The sequence below is a fragment of the Cladophialophora psammophila genome (assembly GCF_000585535.1).
Source record: "Cladophialophora psammophila CBS 110553 chromosome Unknown aczJe-supercont1.8, whole genome shotgun sequence".
Classification (NCBI taxonomy): domain Eukaryota; kingdom Fungi; phylum Ascomycota; class Eurotiomycetes; order Chaetothyriales; family Herpotrichiellaceae; genus Cladophialophora; species Cladophialophora psammophila.
In genome coordinates, this window is record NW_006912929.1 from 810,052 (window position 1) to 831,818 (window position 21,767).

The following is a 21,767-nucleotide window of genomic DNA, read 5'->3' on the forward strand; positions in this document are numbered from 1 at the left end:
TGGTATGTACATACATATTTAGTAATCACGAGGGTGGGAGGCCATTCAGTGCCTATTGTGAAGGTTGAAGGCGCACTGCATCTTCATTTCCCATACTGTACTGTACAATAAGAGATTCTCTAAGATCATAGCCACTACAGCTTCCTGCCGGTTCTTTGACGTCGTTGATAGATCGGCCGCCGAGCTGTCGCTGGATTGTGAAGTCACATGACACCTCTCCAGGAAGGCCTGTTGAGCCATTCTGTTGACGAGGCTGGAAACACAGCCTTGCCCCTTCCTGCACACTCTACACACTGAACACACTTCAAACCCATCTCTCGCCTCACAAGGAGAAAATGAAGATTGTGTCTTTCTGCCTGTCTGATACGTACTCACTCGAACCATTGACTTCTGCGAACCGGGGTCTCTTTAGACGCTATGCTATTCCCGTTAAAGGACTTCTCCTTTTTTTATGTTATATTTGTTTGCTTGGTTGCCGCCTTTTTCTTTCCTTTTTCTGTGCAACAATCTATCCCGTGAGATACACCATATATACCATTTAGTAGCAGCAGGCGTCTAACTGACTAAGTGACCGACAAGTCCTTTGATCAAAGCTCAACGAGTCGACGCTTCATGGGAAGAGCAGAAAACATACAACACACATATCGCTACTGCCAAAAGCAAAATATTCACAGGAGCTTCTCGCAACACAATTTCCCTTTTTCTTTCTCTATTTTCCTTTTCTTCGTATCGTGCTCACTTTCTGTTCTCGTCATGCCCTTCTCGTCTGAGACTGTCTTTTGCTTTGCTCTGTATCAAGTCTCCGCAGCAAACCGAGTGGCGTACTTTTCTTGGCGGGAGCCCCTACGGGCAGGTTTTGATGTTCGTTGACTCTTTCCTGGGCCGGGGGCATTCGTTCCTACGACGCTGTTGCCGCTGCCGGCGGTACTGTCCTTACGAAAGCTGACGGTGCCTCGAGATGAAGACTTTTCCACCCTCTGTTTTGGCGTAGCTGGTGGTGGCTTCCTCGCTTCCAGGTTCGCTGGCCTCCGCTTGAGACGTTTAGAATTCTCTGGAGAAGCCTTGTCCTCGCCGTTGTCCGGATCTATTCGACGTTTGGCAGCTGAATTGGGCTGATACCGCTCACGCACGATAGCAGGCGTGGATGGCCGATTGCCTTGAGACTCGGCACTTGAGTCGGGAGAAGCAGCGTGTTGGCCGTTCCGTACCCGAAGTTCACTTCTTAATCTTCTTGGACTGGGTCCTTCCTTCGAGGTAATTCTATTACCAGGAATGGTAAAGTTGAGACCGATATCAATGGTGTCGAAATCATTCGCAACCTTCGAATCGCCTTGGCTGACCTGATCTAGAAGCATTTGATCACTTTGCGACTCATACGAGCTAGATAGGGCCTGTTCACCTGTTTCCTGAGCGCGGCTAGTGCTACTAGTCCCTCCCCTCGGCCAGACATGCGTCTGGTTGCGGCCATAGCGCCTAGTCCCATGGCCAAGGTCTTGATGAATCACAGTTTCGAGATTGGCCTCCCCATCAGGGGTAGGGGTCGGGGTGAGTTCTGAACCACAGTCCACTTGCCCTTTCTCTGGAGATAGCAAGAGGCTTTCAGGCTCCACTGGTAGAGTCTCTTGGACTTCGACTTGTGTTTCTGGCACAACGCTCATAACACCAGTCAAAGCATTTGACGAACTGGAGTGCAAAGGACTGTCATCATTGAGCAGTTGAGCATCGCCGCCAGTGGAACTCAGCAGGGAGTGAGACAATTGATTGTAATGGAAGCTCTTTGCGTTTCCTGAGCGAACCGCACCTCTTCGTTGCTGTCGGCGTTGGGTTGCCTCGTAATCATCGAGTTTGGCATTGGAGACGGCACCCTCAAGACTTAAGATTTGCTGTTGCATGAGTGTCAATTGCTCTTCTTTCTGTCGCAACTCGCCTCTGAGATTCTTGAGTTCGTCAGTCTGACCGCTAAGTGATGCCAATTGCTTCTGCAGTTCCGCGATTTGATTGTCCTTCTCCTTGGCTGTCTCCTGCAAGGGTGCAATCTGAGCGCATTGCTCATTCAATTGATTGAGGTTCGCTGTAAGAGACGTGACGGCTTCCTTGAGGGAGGTGTTCGTTGTTTCTAATCCGCTGGCTCGAGCTGTCTGAACCTGAGCAGCAGTAAGGGCCGACTCCAGGATGGCAGTCTCGGTGATCTTCTGCTGGAGCTTCTCCTGCAAATCCTCCTGCTTAGAGAGCCGTCCCCGCAGGTTCTTGAGGTCATTATGGATGATTGCGTTCTCCTCTGCGAGTCTGTCCTTTTCTCGGGCTTGTTCTTCGAGATGAGCAGACCTGTTTCGCAGGCTCTCGATCTGCCTTTGGAGGGTTTGGATCTCTGTTGAATTGTCCGCAATTTGCTGGAGCTGAGATACAGACTCTTGGTTAAGCGCTTGGAGAGTGCAACGCAGCTGTCTCAGGTCCTCCAGCTCAGCCGTAGCTTCTCGCAGAGAATTAAGAGTCTCCTCAAGTTTTCGAGAATCGTCATCTGCATGGCTCAACTTTTGCTCGAGCACACCTATCTGCTCTTGCAACTCTTGGTGATGTTCGATGGCCGTAGCCGTTTCTGCCCGAGACTTGTCAAGATCATGTCGAGTTTGTAGCTCCTGGGCTTTGATTCTCGCCACTTCGTCTTCGATCGCCAGTGCTCTCTGTATTTCATGGTCTAGATCAGTCTGGAGATTTGAAAGTCGAGCACTCATGTGATTCAACTATCTCAGATTAGCAACGTCTGGTCAGACGGATCTGGCTGTCCTACCTCTGTATTTTGCTGTTCATTTTGCTGTTTGGACTCGCTTAAAATGTCTTCGATGGTCGTCAACTCGGCCCGGAGAGAGTTGTGCTCTTGCATGGCTTCGCTTAGACAGATCGTCAAATCAGTGACTTCAGCTTGCCTCTCGATCTTGTCCTGTCTGCACTTTTCAAGCTCAGAGCATGCTATTTGCCACTTTGTTGTGACCGTACGCAAGGAAGTCCGAAGCTCCTCATTTTGTATCTGGGCTGCTTCCTTGTTGTTTCTGAGGCTCCTGTTAGCGTCTTGCAATTCTGTCTTATGCCTCTGTGCCTCGCGTTTTGCCTCGCGAAGCAGTTCTATGATCTCTTGCGTTTGCTCTGTCTTTCCTTCTAGTCGAGCCATTTCTGCCTTTGCTTCCACAAGTTCAATATTACCAGACTGTACTTCCGATAGTAACCCCGATACCTGAGTAGAGACGTCATGTTGCAAGTCATGCCTGAGGCTCGCTATCGCTGCCTGAACTTTCTCGGAAAGCGAACCCTCAAGCTTGGTGAACGACGCGTTTACTGATGTGTAATCTTCTTGCGACCGAATCAGGTCCACAAGATTGTCCTCAATCATAGACATAATTCGATACAAGCACTCGTTGATGTGTTCGGCCGCCGCATTCGCTCCCGACCTCTCATCTTGAAGTGTGCCGAGCTGTTTGGAGATATCCTGCAGTGCTTGATTGGTGATTTGGTGTTGGTGGTGAAGTTTGATATTCTGCTTATTTTTCTCCTGCTCCAAATGAAGTATATGAGCCTCCAACTTTCGACATCTCTGCTTCTCGCTCCTCAAATGCTCGTCTTGAGCTATGGCGAAAGCATCCAACTGCTTGATAGTTGTACCGCTATTTTCCGCCATTGATTTGGCCTCACGAATTCCTTCCCGGATGCTTTCCATTCGCTCTGAGGTCAAGCCTGAAGAGCACCGAACTTCCTGCAGCTGCATAAGCAGTTGATCTCTGTCTTCGGCCAAGGTTATGAGAGTTTGTTGGAACCCTGCGGCCTTTTGCTGCAGCATCTGGCAGTCTTTGTTTGTCTCCAGCGCCCATTTCTTCAACTTGTAGTACTTCTCTCTGAACACGTCTAAGCTCTGGCTGAGAAGCTCAGAATATTGAGCACATTCGTCTCGCGCCTTAGCAATCTGTCGAAGCTCTGCATCTGTCTGTCCTTGAAATTGTCGGAGGCTCTGATTTTCGTGTTCAAGGAAGACCAGCCTCTCCAGGGATTTTTGTGTTTCTCGTGCTCGGGACATGAGAAGGAAAAGCAGATCTTCTTCTGATGGCTGAGGGAGGGTTCCGGTAGTACCGTGTTGATGCACCCGACGAAGTTGGCTCGGTTTTGGACGGTGTCTCCTTGGAGTCTTTGAAACCCTCGATTCATGCATTGGACCTACACCCACACTGTCCGCCATATCGGTAATGGAGCTCGCTCTTGTTAGAGTATGGATCTTTGGTGAAGGCATAGAGCGCCGGCCATTGAAAACTCTCCTATCAACACTATTGGAAGACTTCATATGTTGGTGGTTGAGATGACTCGTTTGGATAGGTGCAAACTCGAATTGAACTTCATCACTCGATACAACTCCCGTACCCTCTCTTCCAAGTAGAGCGGGAAGGCGGCTGATGTGGCTGTGCCCAGGATCATGGTCATCCTTGAACGGTGCTTCAGGAGTTGCTTCAATGGATGTGGTCCGGTCTTCTAGATCGTCTGCGTCAGTGTGGGTGCTAGAAGAAGCGTGTTGTGGCAGCATGGCCTGACCTTCAATGCCATGTATGTCGTCTACGTGAGAGTCCTCTTGTAGCTGGTCACACATGGCCTTAACCTGAGTGCTTTGTGGCGTGTGGGATTCTGAAGCCATTGCACAACATTGGACGAGTGCTGACAAGGGCTGAGGAAACCTGAGAGTGAGGTGACGAGGGAGGAGACTGAAGGAGGTGGACTAGCAAGTGGCATTGGCAGTGGCAATGGCAATGGCAGTCTACAAAGCCAAGACTGAGGCCACTGCCAACTGCGCCAACATGACAAACTCCCAAGGCACGAGTCATATAATGCTTCGACATATGTCCATCAGCAACGAGTCGTCTGGTCTCAGAGACTCGGACTGCTGACCAAATCTCATAGTTTCATAGGAGTGTGAAGGGCCATCGATCAGAGGGTTGAGGCGACGCACTCTTCCGCTGAAGGCTCCAGCTGAACAGTGAATCGCGAACGGGGCACCTTCTGATGCCGGAAAACCTGACCGTTGATCACTGTTGCAGAATGCCAATCTCGGAACTGCCTGTCAATCCAGGTAATCGATGAAAACGCTCTGTATGCCCTGAAGAGAGGAGGCCGCGGAGAGAAGCAATTGGAAAAGATGCGAACAGAGAGAGTCAAGTCTGTCTGCCTGTTCTGTTCATTGCCATGGTATCATTTCAAGAAGAGGCATATCCGACATATCAATACGTTCTCTAACCACACTCTCTCAATATTGGTACTCGCCTGGAGGAATTCGTTAATTCGTACAGTCAAACCTCAGAGTCTCGCTTCAGGTCGTTCCGGACAACCTCTCTATCGTCCAAATACTCTCTTCCACAAGGGCGTCTTCGGGCTGTCCATCTCAAAGGCCGAAGAGGGAATGGTGACACTGGGAAGCCTTGGCCGTTCCTTATCCTTCTTTGCAGCCGTGCCTCCTGCCGTGTCGTTTTCCCTTCTTGTTTCGACCTTGACAGCAGAATCAGTCTGTCCCTTTTCGAGATCGCGAATACTGCCTGTCGACGACGATCGGCTTCCGCTCCCTGGCTTCTTTTCATTGGCCGCATCCGATTTGGATTTTGATAATTGATCGTTCGCGTTCTTCAATGTGTCCTCGGCCAGTCGTCTCTTCTCAACTGGAGAGAATGTCGTTTTCTTGGGCGTAATTGGTGTCGTAACGGCCTTGACCGCGCTCGTGAATCTTCTTGCTGACCGCCGAATGCTTTCCTTGATCTTCCATTGTCTCTTCTTTGCCAAGAAGAACAAAACGGTCATCGTGCCTGCGAAAGGTGAAAATCCACCATGTTAGGACGTTCGACTAGTACTCAAAGGCATAGGATGATTCTAGGTCATCGAGGGAGAGTCTCACCACTTAGGACAACTATGATACTAACAACCAGGGCAATTGCGATCGTAGCCCCCCGGCTCAGGTTTACCGAGCCAGTATCCGGACCTGCAGCCCCAGCGTCTTCTGTGGAACTTCCAGGACTGGAGCCGATGTCGCCAGGTTCCACGCCCTGAGCTCCACCGCCATCACCAGACTGTGCAAGGGCCCGCGAATATTCGAGAAAGTCGAGGCATAGAAGAAGCGCAAGGACGTGCCGTGATGGTCGTGCGAGTGGTGAAGTCATGGTCACTATGGCTCCTTGAAGGAGAATTTCGTCCTGCGCTTTTCGATTGCCAAGGGGAGAGGGAAAGCGACTTGTTTATAGAATATGGAGGACAGTTCCGAGCAGCAGAAGTGGCGAGAAAACAGAAAGACGTCCTGAGTAGAGGTTTTCTGGTCTTCTCCTGCGGTATCGACCCAGCTTATGTTGAACAGGATGGGCGTCTGCATAGCTGCCGACCCTTGGACGGCGCCATCTCGAACGGTGTGCCGGGCAAATGCACTGCCTCTGACCGGTGGCCTCTGAGGTCGGTCCTGGGGTCGACAGGGCGAAGACAACCGGGACAACAAGTGTGATGAGTGCGATTGGAGATGGGATGCGAGTGATGAAACGTGAGAAGAAGAGTTACAGGCCAATCATGCTGGCCCCATTTGGGTTAGTGAAGTTCTATTAAGCGCCCACTTGAAACCATCACAAGGCTTGGCAGCCTCGCGTCCATTGGCATGTTGCTATGCCAGTGGCACGTAATTATGTACCGAGCACTTGGTATATCACTTGTGTCATCATATTATCGTGGATATCACAACAAGGGCCTTCAGACTCTGAAGGATAATCACCTCTGTACTCGGCAACGCCATCGGTGGCCCCCTTACTTTCTCATCATAGTCTGGTACTCCAACTCACAACGACCCAAACGAGATAACTCCTATCATGAGGTCCGCCCAGTTTGTGTGTTTACAGTGTTTCCCATCCGCCAGCATTGACCTCGCTCTCCAGTTTCCGAGCAATTGTGCTCCAGACGCTGCCATTGATCATCAACCACGTGTCTCTCAGCAGCTTGTCATATCGCTTCTGGTTCAGAATCAACTGGTGTTTCGACCTCAACCCCGAATCCGTCTCCCCATGTTTAGTCAAGTATGGTGCTGGGAAAAAGGATCCGTGGCTCATAGTAGAACTTGGTGACAACCCATGACCTCGCCGGACAGCATCGGCAATAGTAGCCTTGGAATCTTTTGTAACATGCAGTAGTGCTACGTGACATTTCCGTATAAAGAGGAACATACCGATCGGGCTCGAACATTTTTCGACATGAGCATTGCAGCCGCCGCGCTTGTCATTCGTCTGGCAGCAGACCGTCTGGGAACAGAATATCTCCCCGCAAAAGAGGCAGAGAGCAGGATCCGACACCTCTTTACCCGTGGTAGGACATTTTCGTTTGTGCGCTTCTTCCATCAGCACATCAAAATACTTCGGAAGCCCAATCAATTCAAACGGCGCCGGGTGCAGCAGTTGGATACTCAGTGGGTGCCTAACGAGCTGAGGCATCGCCTTGGTCTTCAGTTCGAAACGTATGCAATCTAGTAGCCAAATGGCTGCCCGATCTTTCAGAGCGGCGCAAGCTGAATACTCGCTAAATGACGTGAGAATCTCACCAACATTTGGCAAATGTAAGAGATGGCATAGACGCTCTAGCTCCGACAACCCAGCTTCTGAGCCTGCTGTGGTTGGGAAGTCGACGCCGTGCGCGACGTGAAAGAAGATGGCAGATTTTCGGAGGAAAGCCAGGCCATACACCTTGCATAGCTTGAACAACATCCCAGCCATGCTTGGTGACATGTGTTGCAGTGCACCCTCGACGCGGTGACCTTCGTCGATTTGCTGGATCTGATTACCCACCCATAAAGCAATGTTTTCCACGCTGCGCAGCTGCTCTGTTTCCGTGGTTTGAAGGCTAGCATGCCGAATCTGGTTTTGAGTGAGCTTCTCACCCACCTTTAGAAGAGCTGTGGGATTGTAAAGAAACGCCACAACCACACGGAGGAGCTCGATGGTCAGAGCCATTTGCAAAACGTGGCGGAGTTCCAAATGTCGAATAGGGCTAAGCACTATCGTTGTCTGGACGAGAAACTGGAAAGGATCCATGCAAAGGAGAGGCAAAACCCTCTCAGACTCGGTTGATGGAGTCATAGTTCCCGTTGTCCCAGCCAACTGACGCTCGAGCTGTCCGCAAAGTTCTCTGTATTGAGCCTCGACGGAACCACGGACAGTCAAGGCCCCAGTAGCCGCATAGGCGCTCAACGTGGATGACACCGTTTGTAAGTGGCTGAGCGTCTGCTGTGGTATGCTTGTCAACAACGAAGTGCCGAATTCAGCCTCGCGGCCTCTGTGGCCGATCTCGACCGAGGCTATCGTATTTGCCAATGTATTGACCAGGAGCTGAAAGTGGTTCAGATTCGAGTCCTCTCTCGGAGCCGCAGTTTGGCTCGTCGCTGCGACTATCGTGAGAGTTTCTCGAAGCCGACCATAGATGCTTGCGAGCTCTGCAAAAGCTGCCAGCTCTGGTCGCTCGGCCCATGCTTGGCTCGTCGGGCTTATGGTGAGATCACCTGATTGCCAGCGAGCTACGGCTGGGGCCAAGGAGCTGTTGGAGAATGTTGCCAGAGTCTGTAAGTAGTTCTGTGAAGCATGGGCATCAAACGAAGGGTCCAGATCCGCGGTCGGCGCGTCAACCGACGGAAGGATATTGTACAAGAAGGAGTCGAAATCTTGCGAAACAGCAAGGGCTCCTGGATAAGATTGTTGTGAGTGTTTCCATATGATCGGCAGGAACGAGTTTGCAAGCGCCTTGCAAAGGGGACACACGAACTCCTTCAACGATATCCTTTCGGGGTGGTTCCTGGCAACCTGTTGTGAGTGTCTCCGTGTAATCGACTGATAATAGTTCTCGAAACACGTGAAATGCATGATATGGCCACAGCTGGTAGAGACCGGACCTTTCATGGTGCAGCCTGTTGGCCAACCTTTACCCAAACCTTGAAAATCAACCGTGACCTCCTGGCCCATGGCTGTCAGACGCTTCACCTGTTCGTGATTGGAGCCAGAAACCCCAAATGGCCGGATACTCTCGATAGAGCGGTCGAGGTTCTCAGGGATCGCAAAGAGCTCACCAACAAAGTCTACGTCATACGTAGACGTTTGCCGTAAGATGTGAGCGTCGGTGACCATAGCAAACGTGCCGTAAAATCTTGAATCGGACGTATCTTCACGACACTGGATACATAATCCAGCAGGATATTTCCAATTCCGAGTCTCCGTCGATTTTGGTAATTCTTCATCGGGAGACTCCAGGTCTTCGTCACCCCAGTCGGTCATGCCTTGCTTGTCCATAAAACTCTGTTGCTGCTGTTGGAACTGAGCCATGACTCTTGCTTTTCGTTCCATTGCTTGTTTCTTCTTGGCCTCGATCTCGCTTTCAACGTTAGCGGGAGATGCTGTGTCGAATCTGCCTGATGGGAAATCCAAGTTCCGAGTTGCGGTAGTGAATTGATGGGGCAGCTTTTGATGGAAAAGTCGTAGCATATGTCTGATTTTGCTTCGACAAGAGCTGAATTCTTCCATGAGCCATATCTTGGATAGCATCGCAATGATGGTGGATGGTAGGCTATTGTGGGATTCTAGTTCTAGCTTCATGGCATGCCGAACGAAGGAGGCACCGTCAGGTGCATCGTCCGTGGAATTGTCTTCTAATGTAGCAATAAGCGCAAGTTGGAGAACGATCTGAAGAAACGCCTCGACACGTGTTCCCGAAACTCCGGCTTTGGACTTATGGCCTTGGGCGACGTAGATCAGAGCCTTGTGAATAACATCTGCGAAAAGAGTGGTGTTGACAACAGCACAGAGACTGGTGTACGCCTCGCATGGGATACGGTGCAGCTTGGGCTCCAAGACGATATCTTCCGGTGGTTTGTGCAACTTCTTACCCATCCACTTCTTGTAAATGTTCTCTGCCTCATCTCTCTGGTTTTTCGTGAAGTGGGAGTTATATGGATCCAGCTCTTGCAGATATTCTTCTTTCAGCTCAAATAAGCCAGAGTCGTGTAGACCCTCTGGTGGCCGATACCTGGTCATCTGCTCAAGAACTTCCTGTAACTGTTCGTGGTCCTGTGCTCTTTCCGTCAGGCGAGAATAGAGGTCAGAGTATGACAACGGTTTAAAACAGAGTGTATGAGCAATGTCTTTTCGAAGCGTAAGAAGTTGAGACTCGGGGTTGTCTCGGCCGGAAATGAGAGCGTCTCGGTCGGACAGTAGATTGATCAAGAGATATACAAAATCCTCTGCAAGGTCCAGCATCTGGTTGTCGTCGCAAATCTCGAGGGAGTCGAAGCCACTTCGCATCCAAGCAGAAAGGCCGAAACGATCGATCATCGACGCAAGTACTCGACTGGGGTCACAAGCCACAAGTGCAGTTTGCAAAAGGAACAGATCTCGGTGGTGTCCGACGTCACGATGTGCGACGCTTTTGTACTGTACCATCTGATGGCGCAAACTCATTCCATTTCGAACCCAAAGATTAGCCTTCATCTGCGCCAACCAGGAACAAACACGAAGTGGGAAGTCGAACATTGCAAGAAGTGCATCGTCGACTGAATTGAGGGCATTTTTGATTGTGCTATCCCGGGGACCCAGCGGCGTGTCGTGTAGGTGTGACAAGAATGTCTGCGCGGTGTCTCGGAGGGTGGTTATGGACTGTTTGAAATCCTTGCCGCATTCCAACAACCAGGAGAGCGTATAGTGCAACGGATGGTGGAAACTTAAGGCGCCTTTCTCGACTACGAAGTCGACAACTTTGTAGCCGTAAGGAGCTACAGTATGAAATCGGACAGGTTCCTTAATCTCCGCCTGCTCGAACCGCCGCCGCTCGAGCCCGACAGAATTTATGATTGCGATACCTGCAGCATGCGAGATTGCATCCCAAGTTGCGCGAAGGGCCGAAGGGTTGCTGTCCCTCGAGACATAATATGCTTCTGCGAACTGTCGACATAGTTTGTTGATGTCGCGGGTCAATAAAGAGGCACTGATCCAGGCATCTGTTTCATATTCAACATGCTCCCCCACAGCCCGCACGTTAGGACAGATGCCCTGGGACAGTTTGGCAAGGTCGAGGAACTGGAACAAATATTGTGGCTCGCTCCGGGCCTTGGCCTGTACAAATGGTGAGGCAAGAAAATATCTCAAATCAGAGAAGAAATGGTAGAGTCGACGGTTGGCAACGGACCCGGCATCGAAGCCTAGGGTGGCCCCTGGGTCAAGGTCCTTCGGAAATCCCACTTGCCTGGTAGTCAGGAAGGTATAAAGAATGGCCATCAAGTTTGTGAGGAAATTCCCCCGCTCAATCACCTCTTCCGTGATAGAGGGCGTGGTCAACAACTGCAATGACAGGTTTATGATGGAATGGTCTGGTTCGCGGTCTGCCACCAGGTAGAGCTGGGCGAGGGTTGTGTACAAGCCAGAGAATCTAAGTCCAAGGATACGCTTAAATTGAGGAATGTTGACAAGTGTGCTGATGAAAAGATCTCGGATATTTGTCCTTGCAAGTTTCCACAAGCGCAAATCGAAGAGGATCATGGAGTCCACCCGGATATTCTTCGTGAGATCCTCATAGACGGGGAGAGTTGTATTCTGCGGAGGTTGACTTGATGGAGGCAATTTCCAGTGGTTTGGCGGCGTGGATCGATGGTGTGTAGTCCGGGCAGAGACTGCAGGCGTCCTAGGTATGTTGAGATAATTGGCATTCCTGTCTGGGTCCGTGGGGGATGCATCCCCACCCATTGTCACATTGTTTCCAGGGTCTCCGATATCCTGAGTAGGAAGAGCTGGCGGTGGAGGCGACGGTCCGTCCATGTCCATTCGTTCGGCAATATCCAAGAACTCCCCGTCGCCGTCGGTGTCCATTTCCTCAGCATCATCTGTAACATCCGCATCGCCTGCTTGCTGTTCGAAGAGATTCAGAGGATGTGGCGCATCGAAACCCGCCGCTGTGAGGATGAGATCGCTCATTTCTCGATCATCCATGTCGACTAGTTCGTTGTCGTCTTCATCTTCGTCCTCTTCGTCATCATCAACCTCCCCAGTCTCGTTCCCGTCACTAGCTTCATCGTCAACCAGGATTTCCCTCACGATTGCTCTTTGCATTGCGAATTGAATGGGGTGGAAATAGCGGCGCCTTGACCTCCTTCTGAAGTCGCGATCGTCCTCATCGCCATGATCATCTAGATCTTCTCTCCCCACCTTGGCATTCCAAGCCTCACTACCGATCCGCCAGATCTGGAGCATTTCCTCGCAAATAACGCGCCGTAGGATATGGCCATCTCCTGCAATGCTAGAACCGGCAATATCACCAAGCCATTCAATGATTGTGCCACACATTTGTTCTCGAAAAGTATCCCTAGACGACCTGATCGTGACTGTTACTTTGATTTCTTCGATGATCTTCGCCATTCTCGTCAGCTCTTTGAGGTCGCGAGAGTGCTTAATCACACTCCTGCCGACGTCATTAGCTTCTTCGGCTTTGGCCAAACCAAACGCCTCACGCTGATGGCATGCTCGCGCCACTTGCGACTGGACCTCACGAACTGTATGCTTCTCGTCATTCCAGATGATCAAGCAGTAATCAGGATTGGTTTCGATCTCGTCCCCTGAAACATAGTGCTCTGCAGAAAGCCGACTTCTGACTTCGTCTTGGGTCACCGACTCCACCGTCTTGGGCAACCGCAGGTTCTCCGGAGAACATGATATGATATCACAGAAGTAATCCAAAACTCTGCTGACTGTGATACGAATAGACTCTTGCAAATCTGCCGGCAAGGGAGAAACATGCTCGTCGGTTGTTGTCCAGTCGTCACTCGCTGTATGAATGGCGCATTTTACAGATCTCTTCCAAGCTTCGTCGTCACCGCAGTCGCAACATCCGCTATTTCCTGCACTGACATTTACGCTATACTGATGTCCTTCATGGTCACTTGCAATGAAACAGCGCGAGCAAAGGACGGCTGTTGTATCGTCGGTGCAGGTACTGCAATGATAGCTGGCCTCTCCCGGCTTGAAAATGTGTCCGCATGGATGACCTCTAGCAGCAGCACTGTATTCAGCATTCTCTTGTACTCCCTGCGCGTCTTGAAGCTTGAATGAGGAAGGGAAGCCCTGGGGGAAGAGATCGTCCAAGTAATCTGCTCGATCGTTGGTCAGAGACCGAAAGAGGATCTCTAGGAGACTGTTTTTGGCACTAGCATCGTAGCGATAGTCATGCTGCCGCGGGTGATCGCAGAGAGCCTGGCGGAGTTGGCGGTCCAGGCTGGAGGTTGGCGTTGTCATGATGAGAGTCCCGTGGTGCCTGTGGCCCACATTTGGACATGCACGAGCAGTGTAGTCCGGCAGAGAAGGGTACCGTTGGGAACTGGCTGCGTGGATAGATGGGAGGGCAGGCGGGGATGGCAAGATTGTTTCTTGCGCAGTTGTTTGGCTATTTCCAGCTGAACAGGGTTGATTGTACTTGGGGTAGTTTCTCAACTCAGATTTCACTCAGATTTCGGGCTCCGGTAGTGGATGGGATCTCGCGGATCGTATATTGCAGATTGCGGGAGGGAAAGCAGGAGTTCTGTTACGATTTGACGAAGGGAAGCGGGACGAAGGCTGCGATGCAACGACTACCAAGCATGGGCGATGCGTTACCTGGAGGCCAAGCCGGCGAGGCGAATATGCCCGCCTCATCTTCGGTACGCTTCTGTCCCCGGATTCCATACCTAACAAGTAGTGTTCTAATCGGGAACATCATAAGGACGGTCACGAGATGGGACGCATGTTCTACTGGTATCCGTGAAACCTGTCACTCAACTCTCTTCTCTTTCCCAAGGTCTAGCGCATATCACTATCAGAGTTCCAGACCAAAGACCAAGAGATCTCTTTTGGTATTGACTGTCTCCGTCGGGCATGCCGCCACAACATTGTACCCGATTTGTATCATTGGTACTCTTTCAACGATAAGGTGAGCCGGTCTATTTCAATGAGGCCGTCCGAAACACAGATATTGCCTACTTGTAGTTCCGCCTCTGAAACTCGTGGGGAATGGTATTGTTGGCAAGATCATGGGGTTGGTCTCGAATTCAGGTTCGTTCTCGTTGTTTATGGTTATGTACAGAGTCTTCCTGGGTCTTTTGCCTTGCAGGTGACTTCTCCTCTCCTTGCTGCATCGGGGTCCTTCGGCCTTGACGGCAACTCCGTACTCCAAATGTACTGTAGTGGCCCGACTACTCCTCTTCCTCTTCTTCAGCTTGCTGCATGTATCTGTGCTTGATGTCTTTCCATTGCCGCTGTTTTGTACAGTCAGAGTCTGCGTTCCACAAACTTGTCAATCACGGAGCACGTACACCCTTGTTCCAGTTGTCCCACATAGAGTTCGTTACACCCTCGAACGCTCTGCGAAGTGTATCAGCTTCGGAGTAGAAAGGATATCGCCACGAAGACGAGCTCACAGTTCGAATGTGAAGGCGCCAAGAAAGATAGTCGTCAACCAGGTAGCATTTTTGCGCATCAGGCCACTGTGAGGGAGTGAGCAGGAGTAGGGACGGAATAGCTGGAAGGGGGCTCGTACTTGAAGATGCCGCTGGAAATCTGAGACTGCGATGGCTAGTCAGTATTTGAACTGCGACATAGATCTCAGGAGGCAGAGACATACCACAGCAGGCATCTTTGCACGAGTAGCGGCTGCTTAGGGCTTGGGAGTCTCAATGAGGGGAACGCGAGGAAGTTTCTTCAGCAGCTCAGAATCAACTGAAGACCTTCAACGAGCTTTGCCGCAAGAGCTCGGAAGCCAAGCCAGAAGGCAAGCAGGGCAAGTAGCCCGAATTGGAGCAGAAGTGATGCCGCCCTGTTCTCACCCCTTAGACCAGTTTTGATCAGTTCCTGCTCGCCAAAGCCGCCCCCGTGGAGACAGAAAATGGAAACAATAATTGGTCCTCCAAGTTTAACGCTGTAAGCGTATCCAATGAAAGCGAGAGACTTTTCAAAAGCGGCGTCGCTGAGCATACGCTTCGAGGCTCGAGTGGCTCGGTCCTACTTCGCCATGCTCCTTGCACTCTCTTACCTACATTACCGCTCTCCTCTCAGTTTTCGCTTGTCTGCTCAACGAAACGACACTCGAGCACGAACTTACCTGACGCGGAGAACAGCCTGCTGTGAGAACTTCTCCAAAATCTATCCTCTCGACTGAAACCTTCGAGCGGCCCGACGCTGATCGCCAACAAGCCACTGACCTCTCACTCCCCCTTTTCGTCGGTTGCTGCCGTCGGTCCTCTAACTATCAGCATAGATGCTGGTCTCCTTTGGTGCTTTGAGCGGTTGTGGTCATGGCTATTATAACTATATCTCTCGCTGCACCTGAAAGTCCTAAATCACGTCTGGAGATAGGAGTTGAAGAGATTCCAATTCCTACACGAATGCACACAAATTCTCTGCAAAAGGGTGAGTTCGCGATGGAGTTCGCTATGGTGGTGACAACGGCCATTCTTGCCTTCACTATGACTTGATTATTGGCTCCGTAAAATGACATACCCTTTCCCCGCCCAACGTATCGACTGATACCGAAGACCATTCGGGGCGCACGATTCAGTGTAGACGTTACGCTTGTGTCGTCTCACGCTGTCGCTGATAACCCGCTTCTTCGATTGCCGAGCCCAATGCCGAAAAGGAATGTGAGCGGACAGCTTTGGACCGAGTGATTGACACAGTAAATATGCCAGAGGGCAGCGTGTGTCAGCGCGTGTCAGTGGCTAGACCAAGTAGAAAGTCTCTTCTTCCACTCCTGACTCCTTGTATTCTTTGAAAGCAGTCCACAGTCTTATATTGGCACCAACAAAACCCGATCTTTTGTACACGTAGGGACCTGTACGTCGTAACTTAGTGAGGATGATTGCTTTACCGTGACCGGACCAGTAGAACCAGAACGATGGCAGGATAAAGCCGTTTGGTGGAATATTCTGATCGAAATGCACCACTGCAGGCATGGAGCAGTCTCCAAGATGCACTAGTACAATTGAAGTGCCGATAGTGATTACGTTCTGGGCCACTTCTTTCTGGATTTTCCGTGCATCGTAACACAAAACCCTTGAGCTGTGGATAAGATGCATAGTGGTTGAGCTTCTCACCGCCGAGGATGATTTCTGCATCCTTGCCCCATTTGAAGTCCACGATTGAGACCAAAGGGATCCTACCTTCTTTTACCTTCCAGCCGGAGGAAGGTGCCTGACTTAGTGCTCCGTCGTGAAATGCCCAGCTCCAGTTCGGTCCTCTGGGATTGGCAGTAAGGTCCTTGAGTTCGGACATTGAGTCTTCGGAGTCGTGGTGTACTGCGGGATCGTATTCAAAGAACAGTTGGTAAGGCAATTCATTGCGCCATATTCCAAAAGGGCATTCGTCTTCCAGGACGGTTTTTAGACATTCTGCAATTGCGTTTATAGTTATTGTCCGGTCAACCCTGTAAAATTAGCCTGCATCTGGTGTACAACTTCAGAAAATCACCCCAAAGCCTTGGAAGATCCTTTTTAAGCTTGGTATCAGTAGATGATACGGTTGGACCACTCCATCGTTGGAGCAACAGCTGACCAATCGTTGAATGTTAAAGCCTCAAGTTCCTGACAGATCCTGCGATGTGCCATCTGCGAGCGTTTCTCAAGCTTCGTTGTAGCGGCATTCCCAAAAGAGCTGCTGGTTTGCGAAGAAGATTTTGCGGGGAGACAGCAACCGTTCCTACATGACCCAAACCCGATCATTCACTGAGGATTCATCAGCACATCGCTTCCACAAGGACTCTGCAACACAGACGTACTGCTGTCCGGGGCTTACATTGGTCCTTTTCCACGTATCTAGATTCAGCGAGATGCAGAGAGGTGCAACGAGCAGAGGGTCTTGACGGACATACAAGACGCCTTCCGGACCATCGGAGTTGGCGGCACTGAGATTGCAGAAGGCGTTGTAGTATATAGAACCATTAATGGGGTTTCCATTGACCAGTCATTTTTGTCGTCCTGCATGATACAAAGAGCATTGATCCATAAATAGTTGATGCCGCAAAAGGACACAAATTCAAGCGCGTGACGGAACTTCTGTGGGGAAATGCTCCAATGCCATTCCGCAGATTCAAGCGTTGAGCTTAGCTTTCGTCAATTTGAACATCTTTCGGGATCACCCCAGCAATGGGAAAGAGTCATGTATTCTTCGCCCTTCATGCCTACCTAAGCAGTACAGCGTAATCTAACAATGCGCTACTTTGAGCTTCCAACAGTTATGGTAGAGGAGCTGGGGTTTGGAGAGGGCAAGACGAGCTCTGGTTCTTCACGCAGTTCATAAGCCAGGTACGGGCAGTCACCCGGACTGGTGTATCGTGGTGACGGCGTGCCGACAGCTTCAGTGCGAGGATGTCCGTCTTTTCAGAGGAAAGCGTATCTGACAACTCCATCCATTCGTCAAAAGGAAGTGGTTTATCATCGGTTGACGGCTGATATCTCCAGTCGAGTTGGTGAAGGTGAGGTGGAAAGAGGCTTCTCAAGATCGAGCAGAGATGATATCTGGCCGCCAGCGCCTGCCTGAAGGTATTCGCCGAGCGATGGTGAAAGAATTCACGAGCTTCTCCTGGGAACAGCTCACCGCCGCCTGCAAAGATAGTTTTACATGGAGCACAAAGCACTGAAGAGGTAATTGCATTCGCCATTACATTGCTGAGCCGCAGGTTTTGAGATGTTGTGAAGCCTAGGCAGCCACTGCCGCCGTGACCAAGTTAGAAGATATTCTACCTCATTACCCAGTACTAAACACCAGATGCGTGATACCTAGCGAGTATTAAGGTAGGTTTAAGTGACCGAGAGAGGCTAGCTCTCAGACCGATCGCTTCCCCACGAAGGTGCGAGGGAGGCTGAGTGTAATGTCTTGGCAGTAGAGCCGCATTTAACTACGGAGTACAGGGAACAAGTGGCAGTATTTCTGAGTTGAATCTTAATGTTTTAATCTCAAGCTGACCAAGTCGAAGTGTCGCCGGCAAGGAACGCCAACTTGTCTTAGGTTCTGAGACATATGAACCACGTACGCCGCGAGCCCAGCAATGAGTCTGGTGCCCATTTCTCTCCCCACCAGGTGCGGAGTTTCGCTCCAGGTTCACCTTTGACCCACCCACCACCAGCCAGGGCCAAAAGCACGGCCCATCACCCATCATTCACATCTCTTTTTGATGTTTTTTTCCCCCACTTACTACGAGTTCCACTAAAGCCACCGAGATTACCCGGTACTCGCGACGCATTCTTCGCTGTCCGAAGGCCTAGTTCAGGAAGCCTTCGGCTGCGTGCCCGCGAAACTTCTGGAGCGGCAGAGGAGTTCGCCATGTTAACGTCCCCCTGAAATCCTTTCCGCCACTTGTCCCCGCACTATGTCGAGCCGACCGTCTGGCACGCCTCGAGCCAGCAAATCTGGCATACAGACCACTGCAGATGGTGCTTCGTATATTCCGGCTTCGAAACGGGCGGATGGGTCCACTAGGAAAGAGATCCGAGTGAGGCCGGGCTACAGGCCGCCGGAAGACGTCGAAACCTACAAGAATAGGAGCGCCGAAGCATGGAAGAACAGAAGTCAAGGTGGCGTACCTGGGGCAGAGTCGGCCCCTGCAGCCAAAGACGAGTCTCCCGCACTGAGCAAGAACGCAAAACGCAGGGAGGCCGCACGAAGGAGGGCAGCAGCAGAGGGGTCAGCTGAGGACGGAGAAGACGAACTCACATTAGCGATGCAAAACGCCGATATCTCGGGACGAGCCAAGGGCAAGGAAAACTGGCACGATCCCTCGAAACTGGCAACCAACGAGGAACCGGCCGCCGAAGCCGACGTGGGACAACAAAAGAAAATCCGCAACCAGCTCAAGAAGTTACGTGCAGTCCGTGAGCTGAGAGAAAAGCGGCCGGCCGGCGAGAAGCTGTCGCATGACCAGATCATGAAGATCGGAAAAGAAGGCGAACTGCTGCGTGATCTGAAGAAGCTGGGCTACGATGGTCCAGAGTTGCAGGCAGACACTTCTGAACCTGTAAATGAAGTTGCTTCATCGACCAACTTGGTCGGTTGAGGGGCTGATGCGGCCGCTGTTCCACGATGTGTAGACAGGTGCTTGATTTTGGGGCTGGTGGGCTGATCTCCAGCTCAGGCGGCGAGGTGAAACCCTACCACTTTTCCAGACTGTCTACGAACCTGTCCTCGCCGAACCTCCGGCGCGGAAGCCACCGCAGCAGCCATGGCCACTGCATGAAATGGGAGTGTGCTGAAGAGCTACGGAAGATGATCAATGGCTACTGGATTTATCAAATGGTTGAGAATTGCAGCCTGTGTGGATGTGTGGGGATCGAGGCATGAGACATCCACAGCCAGCAGCAAGCGCCCTCAGTGATGCAGCCGACGTCTTGATTCCGGTCTGGGAGAGAATCCTTCTCGCCTTCTGCGCGACATCTGCCAAACGCCGCCTTGCAAGGGCGAAGGAGCGGAAGCGGACTTCCTCACAAGTAGGTGGATTTGCGGCAAGTGAGCCGAGCCGACCAGCACCATCTCGCCAAAATTTTGGTAGAACGGATTCAAATTCCCGATTGATGCCCCTGTCATCTCCTCCGCAGTCTCCAGATCCCTTCTAGATTTCATTCCGTGACCTCTTCCGCATGCACCGTTCGGTGTGTATCCTCTGGATATGCGCGTGGGTGGCTGTAATGCTCCCTACCAAAATGTCGTAAAGTACGCATTGCAGCCTCGAGCGACGCCGACCTTCCTCCGTACGTTTCATACGACGGCCGGCCATGGCTACATCAAGATACGCCATCCTGGTGGTAAAGATGAACTACCTCCTCCAAACCCACATGCCCGAGAGATAGCCATTCTGGGGGGAGGCTTTACGGGTCTTGCTACAGCCTTCCTGTTGAGCAGCCAACTGCCCACTGCAAAGATCACAATACTGGAGAAGAGCAATAGGCTTGGAGGATGGGTCGATTCAGAAGTGGTTCGGGTAGACAAGGGCGAGGTTCTTTTTGAATGGGGTCCTCGAACGCTGAGAGCCGGGCTTGGGCCTGCGCCGCTTGCTATGCTGGAGCTGGTAAGCACAACACCGAGAGTCTTCTTGCCCGTGTTGCTAAAATGGTTTCTTAGCTTGCGCAACTTCGCATAGGCAAAGATCTCGTCGCGATATCAAAGTCGAGCCCGGCTGCCCTCAATCGATACATCTACTATCCTGATCATCTTGTTCGTTTACCTGTCTTGAATAGACAGACTTCGCTCCTGGAGCTGCTCCGGGCTGTGAACAACGTGCTCACCGAACCCCTGTACGATGGAATATGGAGATGCTTGAGAGAACCGTGGGTGCCTCCCCGCGATGAAAATGTGAGGGACGAATCCGTCGGAGATTTCGTGTCTCGAAGATTTGACAAGAACGTTGCGGATAACCTCCTTTCTGCTGTGTGTCACGGAATTTTCGCCGGCGACATTTACAGGCTCAGCGCTAGGACCTTACTACCGCAGTTGTGGCATCTTGAAACGCGAGACCGAGAAAAAGCACCCGGCATCCTGATGGAGATTTTATCCAACATGGCAAACCGCGTTACTCTTAATCCTGTTGATGGGGTTCTACACGCGAACCGGCAGGTTCTTGCGCTCAGGTCACTGGAGACCTACTACAAAAGAATACCGAACTTGGACAGCTTCGGCGAAATGAGTGTTTTTACATTCAGGCGGGGGCTAGGCCAGATAACCTCTTCGTTGGAACGAGAGCTTCGGAAAAACGAGAACATTACCATTTTGCAGTCAAGTCCAGTCGAAGATGTCGTGTTCAATGAAAACAAGAATCAAGTCTCCGTGAGGCTCAATCCGTCTGGAATCACCTCAAACTATGATTATGTTGTTTCAACACTGGGGCCCGGGACATTGAAGCAGTTTCTATCCAGCAGCGCTCGAGTTTTGGGTTCGGCGTTAGATCCTAAGGTCACAAATGCCTGTGAACACAGTGATGCCTCTGTCAATGTCATGGTGGTCAATCTGTACTACAGTAACCCGAATTTGCTGCCTCCCTCGGTCAGAGGGTTTGGGTACCTTATTCCGCGCTCTGTGCCGCTCGAACAGAATCCGGAACGTGCACTGGGCGTTATTTTCAGTTCCGAGACATCTGGTCGGTCTGATTCAATCGCCCCCAGATCCGCTGGCCCTCACTTTATCTCTATCGACAGTGACCGGGGTGGCCCACTAGATCCAGATCCCCCCGAAGATGATCCAGAGATTGTGTTGCAGGACACCGCACCAGGTACAAAACTGACGGTCATGATGGGTGGACATTGGTGGAGTGAATGGGCTCCAAGCGACCTTCCTAGCGACGAGCAGGCAATTGAAATGGCCCAAACCCTGTTGAGGAGACATCTCAACATCCAAGAATCTCCCGAAGTGGCCAAAGCGCGGCTCAACCGCGAATGCATTCCGCAGTATCCTGTCGGGTATGCTCAGGACATGGCCGCCATTCACGAGGCTTTGACGTCCATGTATCACGGACGTTTGAAACTTGCAGGTCCTTGGTGGCGGGGCGCCCCCGGAATGAGTGACTGTGTTCTTTCTGCACGCGAATCAGCGTGGGCGATTCGCGACAAGGCAGACGACTACACCGGGTTGCAGGGATACACGCACGAATCATGGCTCAGGACTCATGTTCCGACAGGAACGATGTCTACCGAGCACGTGCGGTGAGAATGAATCCTGATCTGGAACCTAGAAGCTTTCCGTTTTAAC

At 51.3% G+C, this 21,767-nt stretch overlaps 7 protein-coding genes across 7 annotated transcripts; 2 read left to right on the forward strand and 5 right to left on the reverse strand.

The window, feature by feature from the left end:
- Positions 1–794: 794 nt before the first annotated feature.
- A1O5_05931 (uncharacterized protein) lies at positions 795–4,669 on the reverse strand (the record flags this gene model as incomplete). Its single annotated transcript, XM_007746528.1, has 2 exons — positions 795–2,741; positions 2,789–4,669. The coding sequence occupies 2 exons, from the start codon at positions 4,667–4,669 to the stop codon at positions 795–797; spliced, it is 3,828 nt and encodes a 1,275-aa protein (XP_007744718.1).
- Positions 4,670–5,361: 692 nt separating this feature from the next.
- On the reverse strand, positions 5,362–6,176 carry A1O5_05932 (uncharacterized protein; the record flags this gene model as incomplete). Its single annotated transcript, XM_007746529.1, has 2 exons — positions 5,362–5,825; positions 5,915–6,176. The coding sequence occupies 2 exons, from the start codon at positions 6,174–6,176 to the stop codon at positions 5,362–5,364; spliced, it is 726 nt and encodes a 241-aa protein (XP_007744719.1).
- A 711-nt stretch (positions 6,177–6,887) lies between these two features.
- A1O5_05933 (E3 ubiquitin-protein ligase UBR1) lies at positions 6,888–13,304 on the reverse strand (the record flags this gene model as incomplete). Its single annotated transcript, XM_007746530.1, has 1 exon — positions 6,888–13,304. One exon carries the CDS (start codon positions 13,302–13,304, stop codon positions 6,888–6,890), a length of 6,417 nt encoding a protein of 2,138 aa, XP_007744720.1.
- A 932-nt stretch (positions 13,305–14,236) lies between these two features.
- On the reverse strand, positions 14,237–14,676 carry A1O5_05934 (ubiquinol-cytochrome c reductase subunit 9; the record flags this gene model as incomplete). The annotated part of the gene is made up of 5 exons (XM_007746531.1): positions 14,237–14,299; positions 14,357–14,405; positions 14,462–14,527; positions 14,581–14,606; positions 14,665–14,676. The coding sequence occupies 5 exons, from the start codon at positions 14,674–14,676 to the stop codon at positions 14,237–14,239; spliced, it is 216 nt and encodes a 71-aa protein (XP_007744721.1).
- A 1,081-nt stretch (positions 14,677–15,757) lies between these two features.
- A1O5_05935 (uncharacterized protein) lies at positions 15,758–16,114 on the reverse strand (the record flags this gene model as incomplete). Its single annotated transcript, XM_007746532.1, has 1 exon — positions 15,758–16,114. The coding sequence occupies one exon, from the start codon at positions 16,112–16,114 to the stop codon at positions 15,758–15,760; it is 357 nt and encodes a 118-aa protein (XP_007744722.1).
- A 2,288-nt stretch (positions 16,115–18,402) lies between these two features.
- A1O5_05936 (uncharacterized protein) lies at positions 18,403–19,086 on the forward strand (the record flags this gene model as incomplete). The annotated part of the gene is made up of 1 exon (XM_007746533.1): positions 18,403–19,086. The coding sequence occupies one exon, from the start codon at positions 18,403–18,405 to the stop codon at positions 19,084–19,086; it is 684 nt and encodes a 227-aa protein (XP_007744723.1).
- Positions 19,087–19,695: 609 nt separating this feature from the next.
- Positions 19,696–21,725, forward strand: A1O5_05937 (protoporphyrinogen oxidase; the record flags this gene model as incomplete). The annotated part of the gene is made up of 2 exons (XM_007746534.1): positions 19,696–20,094; positions 20,148–21,725. The coding sequence occupies 2 exons, from the start codon at positions 19,696–19,698 to the stop codon at positions 21,723–21,725; spliced, it is 1,977 nt and encodes a 658-aa protein (XP_007744724.1).
- Between the last annotated feature and the right edge of the window lie 42 nt (positions 21,726–21,767).